Below are 9675 nucleotides of genomic sequence, written 5' to 3'. Positions count from 1 at the left end.
GAGGACATCGTTATCATTGTGTATACTTCTTGAATGGGTGACTGATTCCTCTCTTCGATGAGACTTACTCCTTCTCGTGGAGCCAGTGGCAGTTTTGTCTCCTTTTTCTTTGGAGTTATCTCTGTCATGTCTACCAGTGGGCTTTCTCGGAGCACCTGGTGGGGATTTATCTCTTCCCCCACCCAACTGGTCCTTTCGACTAAACGGCGTAACTGGATCTTCTTCCATCATGATTTTTTCAGAAAAATTGGTTCGTTTCCCACAGGCAGCGCCAATTGTAGGGGGATGAAAACAATTGATGTTCTGAACAATACCAAGGTGCTGTAGCTTACTCGTGCCTTTCCACCGGAACCCTAATTCGTCGTCGAAACCTTAATTTGCAAAACAGATAAGGGGTGAGCGCACCTTTGCCTCTCGTGGCAAAGGCCCTCCGATGATAAAGTTAATCTCACGTACTAATCAATAAACCCTAATTATCAGTAGGAGAATATGAGAATGCAACATATTGCGTCCCTTTCACCTCTAGGTTTATCTTATATTTATAGATTCATGGATGCTTGCTACCCAAGTATCCATGTTGCCCTAGGTTTCCTACCTCGTATAGGAAACCCAAGATATCTTGGATTCTCGTTCCCTTATTAGTTTATTACCTTAATCCTTGTAGGACTCTTTTCCATAACAAGCCGAACATCCCATTCCTGTTGGGTATCTTTTCCAGATCCTACATTCTCGGGATCTCGTTCTTTAACGGAATACCACTGTTTCTGGATTCTTCCAGAACGTTCCCTACGCTCCAACACTTGATTGGAGTTCTTTTCTTGTTCGGCCATCTCGTTGCCGAACAGACTTCCTAGACCAATGACTTCTCATGTCATTGGTCCATATCGCCGAACACCGTCTTGCACGACGACTATCCTGTCTTTATTCAAACCATGGTCCCATGTACCATTTGTTCATGTCGCCGATCACCGCTCATGGTTGTTTATTTTATCGTGTCTAACCCGTGATCTTTCATATCACGTACTTGGTTATTACTTTATCTGTTCGGGAATACCTCCCTACAAAATGATTAAAGGGTTGGCTTTTGAAAATGACTTGTCAATGCAAAAGAATAAATAAGGCTTCCAAGTAGCCTTTCTAGGAATTTTTTAGGGTGATATACATACATATATGTATATATATGTCAAGGTCGCTTGTAGGAAGGAGGAAGGAAGTAATGATGGATTATGTGACAATACATAATCATGGTTGTTTGGAAGAACAAACTTGGTCTTGGTCTTGATTAAACAAGTCCATGGTAGCATTATTTTCTAGACAATAGGAAGTCTTATTTTTATTACCCACAGGATAAAAATTTCCCTACAAATTATTATTCAATGGGTAAAGAGGTAATGATGAGAAAAGATATACATAAAAGAAGTAATGATGAGAAATAAAGTCTTGAAATGACTAGTCATGAAAGTGCAATGATTTTCTAGTCTAGGGTTGGAAATGTTCAACATGGGTGTAGAAAGGTTCATAAGGTGAAAAAGTTCACCGAGGAATTAGGAAGGTTCATAAGGGTCATAAGGTTCAAAAATGGTTAGGGAGGTTTAACTAGGCTTAGAATCCAATTGGTTTGGCTAACTAATAGGTTGTAATCAAATTATCCAAGGAAAGGTAGGATTCCTAGCCAAGAAATTCAAATAATTAATGAAATTTTTACTTACCAAAAATCAGGGTCGTTACAGCCTAGCACAAAAATTATTATCAACAAGTATTTAAAACCACCGAATCATCACGCGATTAAATAGGTACTACTTTTCTCCCCATGTTTCGCTTAAGGTGTCGCAAAACAATATACACAACATCTAAGGCGAAGCACAGGTGACTATACCGGACCACAAAAGACTGCCTTACTAACTGGAGCTGGGTACACGAACCTTATTTGAATAGTGGCGTGCGAAACTATAAACCTAAGTCAATGATGGTACCCCCGAAGAGGCCGGGCCTTCCAAACAATTAAGTCCAGAAGTACGCAAAAGCTCCCCGTGAAAACTTTTTTTTAGATCTTTTTCAAACCAACGGATCTGGAGCGATCAAATCCTCCGTTATCTCATTACTTGCAAAGTTTTCCAAAACGGCTCAAGCCGTTGGCCGTTAACCTTGAAAATATTTCCATTTGTGGGGTTGACAACCTCAATTGCCCCATGAGGGAAAACCATTTGCACAACGTAAGGACCAACCCAACGTGACTGCAACTTGCCCGGAAAAAGATGAAGTTTTGAATTGTAAAGAAGAACCTTTTGACCGACTTCAAAAATTTTCCATTGAATGTTCTTGTCATTGAAATCCTTCACCATTGACTTGTAAATGTTAGTATTATCGTATGCATCCCTCCGAATTTCTTCTAGTTCATTGAGTTGGAGCTTGAGATGCGCGTCGGCGGCGGACAATCTAAAATTTAAAGCTTTAATGGCCCAATAGGTCTTATACTCCAACTCCACCGGGAAGGTGACATGCCTTACAGTATACAAGCCGATAAGGCAAAGCGCCTAGAACGGTCTTATATGCAGTACGATATGCCCACAAGGCATCAGTCAAACGGAGTGACCAATCCTTCCGATTTGGGTTGACAGTTTTCTCTAAAATATGTTTTACCTCTCGGTTAGCAAGTTCGGCTTGGCCATTAGTCTGAGAGTGGTATGTGATGGACACCTTGTGCGTGATCTCGTATTTCTTCATGAGCGCTTCAAAGTGCCAGCTGAAGAAATGAGTTCCTTGATCACTAATAATGGCCTTTGGTGTCCCAAACCTTGACAAGATGTTCTCTTTGAGAAATTCCAGCACCACCTTGTGATCGTTCGTCTTGGTAGCAATGGCCTCCACCCATTTTGAGACATAATCCACCGCTAGGAGAATGTAGAGAAAACCATAAGAAACTGGGAATGGCCCCATGAAATCAATCCCCCAGCAATCAAACACTTCTGTAGGTGGACAAATTCAATTGGTGCTTTGATCAGCACTAGATTGTAACGGCTCCTCGTGCCTCTTGACCGGAACCCTAATTCGTTGTTGGAACCCTTGACCTGCAAAACAGACAAAGAGTGAGTGCACCTTTGCCTCTCGTGGCAAAGGCCCTCCGATGCCTTTGTTAGTAGCTCGTACTAATAATAAACCCTAAATATCAATAGGAAGTCACGTAAAAATGCAATCTATTGCGTACTTTTTTCCTCTAGGTTTACCTCATATTTATAGATTCATGGATGCTTGCTGCCCAAGTATCCATATTGCCCTAGGTTTCCTACCTCGTATAGGAAAACCAGGATATCTTGGATTCTTGTTCCCTTATCAGTTTATTACCTTAATCCTTGTAGGACTCTTTTTCCATAACAAGCCGAACATCCCATTCCCGTTGGGTATCTTTTACAGATCCTATATTCTCGGGATATCACTTTTTAACAGAATACCACTGTTTCTGGACTCTTCCAAAGTGTTCCCTCTACTTCAACATCTGATAGGACTTCTCTCCTTGTTCGGCCACCTCATAGCCGAGCAGACAGCCTGGACCAGCCACTTCTCATGTAACTGGTCCTTTATCAATTATTTGGACCATTCCTTTATTTAGGAGTTCTCCTCCTGTTCGGCTTTCCCGTCGCCGAACAAATTACTTGAACAGTGGCATCACGTGTCACTTTCCTTTATTTGGTCCAATAACTTCTCATGTTTTACTGAACTGAGAATCGTACAACCTCTTTGGACCATTGACTTCTCATGTCACTGGTCCATAGCGCGTTGACCTTTTCTTCAAACCGTGTTCGGGCTCTTCTTGGGCCTATTCAGGAATACCTCCCTACAATTGCTCCCCAGCCTTACTCGTTATGTTTTACTTAGATGACGAGTAAAGCTCTTTTACCGAGCAAATTGATTCTGCTCCTGCACCTTATTTCATATTTTGGTGCAATCTTTCATCATTTTGCCAAGGCGAAAACATCTTTTCGTTTGGCCGGGACAGGCTTTTAGTCCTAATCTTTGCACGTGTCGATCATTGTATTGCTTACATTAAATGCGGACAGGCGTGTTTTGGGGAACGGAACACTCAAACGGCGTCTGGGGTGACGTTTCACATACGCCACCTCACTTTTAGGGTGTTTTTGGGTTTTCGTCCCATTTTCAAAACCCCAATCTCTCTCTTAGACTCCCTCTGCAGAAAAGAAGGTTCAAGCCTTTACCCGCCATTGAAGCTTTGTTCACCACCTCAAGGCCTCCTCCTTTCTGCTTTAGGGACTCCATCTCCCAATTTCGTAAGTCACCATTCCTCTTTCTGCTTCCATTTCTCTGGTAGATTTGCTTACAATCTTTTTAGGGTTTCACCGTCCCCCTTTCTCTATATTTCAAAGAACCAAAAAAGCTTTTTTGGTTATGGGGAGATTTCGAAGGCATTGTAATACTCCTCAAACCATGTCAAGTTTCAGATCTCGTTATGAGATTCCTTACAACGTAGCTACCGTTTTGGCTCAAGAGGATGCCATCCGTGAAAGTTTTGATTTTGACACCCTTCACATTCCAGTAGTTGCCATCGTTGAGGGCGGGGTTAGGTTTCCCTTAGCTCCCCTGCTCCGTCAGGTCCTAGCGTACTATAGGATTTCCCCAATGCAGGTTTCAGCCAATTTCTTTCGAGTGGTTATGGGTATAAATGCCCTAAATCAGATGTTAGGAACCTCTTTAGGTTTGTACGACATTCACCATTTATATAGTATCTCCAGAACCGGGGATGCCCTCACATATTATTTAAAAAGTAGGGATTCTAGAAAGAAACTAGTCCTTGAACTCCCTGACTCTGCTCGAGGGGATGACGACGACTTTCTAATCGTTACGGGCAACTTCGAACCCAGAGATGAGGACGGCCAAGTGATTGGTTTTCATGCCCCTCACGTATTCGGGAGCCCACGTTAGTGCTCTCCTCATAATTCATATGTTTGTCCTTTTTCAAAAGAAAAGCTTTTTCATGCTTCTGATTATTTGTGCTTTGTTATGTTTCAGCATCAAACATCAATCGAGGATATAATATCATAACCCCTCAAGTTCACTTAGCAGATATCAGACGAGCACTTGCTTTCAACAGTGAAGGGACATACCTTGCAGGCCGAGCAAGAGCAGCTCAAGTACTACTCAGCTACAAAGCTTCGTACGGTGGTTTTATTGATCGGTGAACCCGTGCAGCTGACAACCCCATTATAGCTTGTCCTTCAAGACCAGTCCCCGAGCAAGAAGAGAGGCGTTCTCGAACACCTCCAATTTCTGACGAACCAATCCCTCTCGCTGAGGAGGTTTTCAGTTCCCCATCCAGTTCTTCTTCCAGCGGTTACACCCCCTCTCCTCTAGAAATGAACCGGCCAATTGACCTAGGAAGCCTTCTTACTATTCCTGGTCGGGGTAGGAATGCTGCTCGGGGACAAGGTGGTCCTCAAGGTCATGGGCGCCGTGCCCAGGTTCAATCCGATGCACCTCCAGGATTCTCCCCAGAGGAAATTGAAGCCCTCCACCAAGAAAAACGTCAACGGGTGGAAGAATGTCAAGAAAGACCCCCACAAGCCACCTCATCTCCAGCTCCTACATGGGCTCCTTCCTTCTCTCACGGGAATCGAGCTATCACTGCTCGAGACAGTGTTGAGTCTGAAGGCACTGCTCTTGCCCTGTCCCAAGCCTTTCTACTGCCTGGAGACATGCAAAAAGAAGTGGCAAGCTCTCCTGACAACCTTTTGAGCTCGTTCATGTCCCATAATGCCAAGGTAAAATTTCCCTTTGTAAACCATATCTTTTGGTATCTGTGTTTATTTGTTTTGAATGTTTCAGGTGATGCAAAAGATGGTGGCTATGGCTCAGAAGCTCAGCCAGTCCGAGCCCCAACGTGCCAAACTTGTCAGTGAGAACACCAAGCTACAACGTACTATTATTAGGCTCGAGAGAGAGAGAAACCAAGCCCTAGGGGTAGCTGATGGGCTTAAGGGACAGCTGAAAGGGGCTGAAGATAGTCTGAACCAAACATTGAAAGAGCTAGAGGCGAGCCAGAATGAAGCCAAAGCTGCTTTCGAACGGGGTTACAATGAAGGAATCAAAGTAGCTACGGAAAGCTACACAAAACAGATGCTTGGGATACAAGATCAAGTTTGGGTGGCCTCCTGGACAGCTTGCCTTGCAAAAGCTGAGATACCTGAGTCATCTCCCCTCTGGACCAACATTGAACTACCAAGCTCAGCTGCTGGTCAAGAGGAAGACATCACAGAGGAGGGAGACGAAGAGCAAGAAATGCACACGTCTGAGCCACCTGTTGCTTATGTTGAACCTGGAAATGATATGACCAACCCTGGCCAAAAGGAAGTCAGTGGTGGTCAACCTAGAGATAAAAATACCACGGAAGATTCGAATGCACCAGCAGCTCCTACAACTGCTCCTACAACTGTTCAAGATCTCACTGAAGATGAATGAGTTCAATCTTCTTTTGACATCCTGTTTGGCATCTGTTTTGAATTGTTCCTTTCATGGTACAAGTTCCAAATGTTGGGTTTTAACATGGGTGTTGTGGTTTTGGAATACTGTGTTGAAACGTTTAAGTATTTCGTACTTATATAAGTCTCTCGTACTTTATGCATGTATTCGTATGAAGCCAAGTGTTTAAGTTTCTCGTACTTATGCATGTATTCGTATGCTTCCAAGTTTTTTCGTACTTTTGCATGTATTCGTATGCTTCTAAGTTTTTTCGTACTAGAACAGTTGTGCTTGGATATATGCCTAAGTATACTCGTACGTAAAGCATTTCAGCTATATATTTCGTATAAACTGGTACTTGGTTTTCAGTTTGTTCATACTGCAACCTACATTTCTGGTATGTAAAGAAAGCAAAGAAAAACGTAGAAGCGTATGGAATCGTATGGGACCATGCCCTGCTCCCCAATATGAAGGATGGTTGAAAAAGAAGTGGCAGACTTCATATTATAGAACCCAGAATAAAATTTGAAAGAAGAACATGTTATTGGAATTTGAAAACCTCAAGGGGGCGTTACTCGTACCCCTAAAAATACAAGAGAGTTTTATTCGTAACTCTCACACAATCACGATGTGCAAAAAGAAAAAATATGCTCAAACATATTCATATAAAGAACTTTCTCAAGTTGTGGACATTTCAAGGTCTTGGCACCGGGTTCCCGTCCAGGTCTGTCAATCGATAAGCCCCAATGCCCACGATCTCAGTAACTTGATATGGGCCTTCCCAATTGGCCCCTAACTTTCCCTCATTAGCCACTTTAGTGTTGCCGAGCACCTTTCGTAAGACCAGGTCTCCAACACCAAACTCTCGTGGATGCACATGTTTGTTGTAGCCTTTGATTAGCTGCTCTTGGTATGAGGCCAAGTGCACCAGGCCCGTTCTCGTCGTTCCTCGGCAAGGTCTAATTCAATCTCCAAGGCTCTATCATTTCCTCCACTTTCAACCAAAGTGGTCCTGTTGGTCGGCAGACCTATTTCCAATGGAATAACAACCTCTGTTCCATATGCTAATGAATAGGGGGTCTCTCCCGTAGACCTCCTAGGCGTTGTTCGGTATGCCCATAGTACCAACGGCAATTCATCAGGCCATTTCCCCTTTGCTTTATCCAACCTCTTTTAATTCCATCAAGAATTATTTTGTTGGAAGCTTCTACCTGTCCATTACTTTGGGGGTAGGCTGGAGTTGAGTAATAATTCCTTATTCCATATTGGGCACAGAATGCTTTGAATTTCTTCTGAAATTGTGATCCATTGTCTGTAATCAATGAGTATGGAACCCCAAAACGAGTAATGATGCTTTTCCACACGAACCTTTCTATCATAGGTTCAGTGATTTTGGCCAATGGTTATGCCTCAATCCACTTAGTGAAATAGTTAGTTGCAACTAATAGGAATTTTCGATTCCCAGTTGCCTTGTGTAGTGGACCCACGATGTCCATGCCCCATTGGGCAAATGGCCAAGGACTCGTTAGTGGTACCAAATCTTCTGCTGGCATTCGTATCATTGGTGAAAACTTCTGACACTTTTCACAAATCTTTACGTATACCTTAGCATCTTCTTGCATGTACGGCCACCAATAACCTTGAGTGATTGCTCGATGGGCTATAGACCTGCCCCCAGCATGGCTTCCACATGTTCCCTCGTGAATTTCGTGGAGGAACTTTTGCACCATTTCAGGATGCACACAAAGTAAATAGGGTCCTGTAAAAGACTTCCTATATAATTTTCCCTCTGGGGATAACCAAAACCGAATAGATTTGGTCCTTACTTTGTGAGCCTCCTTTTTGTCTGAAGGGAGTGTTTCATCTCGTAAAAACTCCACAATTGAGTCCATCCAACTTGCTCCTTGGTTCACGTCCAAGACCATCTCCACGCTTCTCCCAATGCTCGGCTCAATCAGATACTCTACGGCTATTTTTCTTTTAAACTCAGATGGTACAGCTGCGGCTAACCATGCCAATGAATCTGCATGAGCATTCTTTCCAGAACTTATCTGCTCAATATACACCCTTTCGAAAGTATCGAGCAGATCCCTGGTCGCCTGTACAAAGGCCGCCATCTTCTCGCTCCGGGTTTCATATTGCCCGGACAGTTGATGGACTACGAGTTGTGAATCAGAATACACCCTAACACGTTCTGCTTTTAGGGTTTTTGCACTTCTCAAACTAGCTAAGAGTGCCTCGTACTCTGCCACGTTATTTGATGCATTGAACCCTAGCCGAATAGATAGTTCCAACATTGATCCTTCAGGGGGTTAAAGCACAACCCCGATTCCTGATCCAGTGTTGCAAGCTGACCCATCAACGAATAGCTTCCATTCCAGGGGATCTTGTTCGGCTGATACCTGTTTCTTCGTTACAAGTGTTTGTGCTTCCTGCTCCTTTCTCGTAGGAGGCAAAGGTGCTACTGTGGGTGAGAATTCTGCCACAAAATCTGCCAACACTTGACCTTTGATTGCTGTGCGCGGTTGATAATCGATGTCATATTGGCTCAACTCAATGGACCAAGTTGAGATCCTTCCCGAGAAGTCTGCTTTTCGTAGTAGTGATTTTAATGGGAACTCAGTGTAAACCACAACTTTATGGCTCTGAAAATAATGTGGCAATTTTCTGGTTGCTGTCCTTAGTGCCAGGACTAACTTCTCTAGGGGCAAATATCTTGTTTCCGCATCTAACAACGTTTTGCTCACATAATAAATAGGGATTTGCTCGGATCCCTTATTTCTCAAAAGGACTGCACTCACAGCATGCTCAGAAACAGCTAAGTACAAAACTAGGGACTCACCTGGTTCTAGAGTCGAAAGAAGGGGAGGAGAGGCCAAATATCCCTTCAGATCCTAGAAGGCTTGTTCACATTCTGCTCCCCATTTGAACCTTTCCCTTTTCTTTAACAGCTGAAAGAAAGGTCTGCACTTGTCACTTGACCGGCTAATAAATCGATTAAGAGCCGCTGCCATCCCAATCAACTGTTGGACTTCTTTCGTTGTCTGAGGACTCTGCAGATTCTGTAAGGCCTTTATTTGGTCGAGATTCGCCTCTATCCCCCTCAAAGTTACAAGGTGGCCCAAAAACTTTCCAGAACAGACTGCAAACGCACACTTCGAGGCGTTGAGTTTCAACTTGTATTTCCTCAAGATTTCAAAAGCCTCC

The 9675-nt window shown here is 43.4% G+C and overlaps 1 protein-coding gene across 1 annotated transcript; it reads right to left on the bottom strand.

Annotated features, from left to right (window-relative positions):
• Window positions 1–2090: 2090 nt before the first annotated feature.
• LOC131299693 (uncharacterized) lies at window positions 2091–4272 on the bottom strand. The gene is made up of 3 exons (XM_058325272.1): window positions 4212–4272; window positions 2641–2966; window positions 2091–2534 (listed from the first exon to the last, which is right to left on the bottom strand). The coding sequence occupies exons 1-3, from the start codon at window positions 4270–4272 to the stop codon at window positions 2091–2093; spliced, it is 831 nt and encodes a 276-aa protein (XP_058181255.1).
• Window positions 4273–9675: the final 5403 nt, after the last annotated feature.

This window comes from Rhododendron vialii, chromosome 9a (genome assembly GCF_030253575.1).
Source record: "Rhododendron vialii isolate Sample 1 chromosome 9a, ASM3025357v1".
NCBI lineage: Eukaryota > Viridiplantae > Streptophyta > Magnoliopsida > Ericales > Ericaceae > Rhododendron > Rhododendron vialii.
The sequence above is the reverse complement of the archived record's forward strand: the minus strand, read 5'-3'. Positions and strand labels throughout refer to the sequence as shown.

Excerpts from the sequence above, each read along its gene's own strand:
- LOC131299693 (XM_058325272.1), bottom strand. The coding sequence starts at position 4,272 with ATGGAGTCCCTAAAGCAGAAAGGAGGAGGCCTTGAGGTGGTGAACAAA. Across the intron at positions 2,967-4,211 it reads GAACAAAGCTTCAATGGCGG|AAGTGTTTGATTGCTGGGGG; the intron begins GTAAAGGCTTGA and ends GTCCACCTACAG. Across the intron at positions 2,535-2,640 it reads CCGAACTTGCTAACCGAGAG|GCGCTTTGCCTTATCGGCTT; the intron begins GTAAAACATATT and ends AGACCGTTCTAG.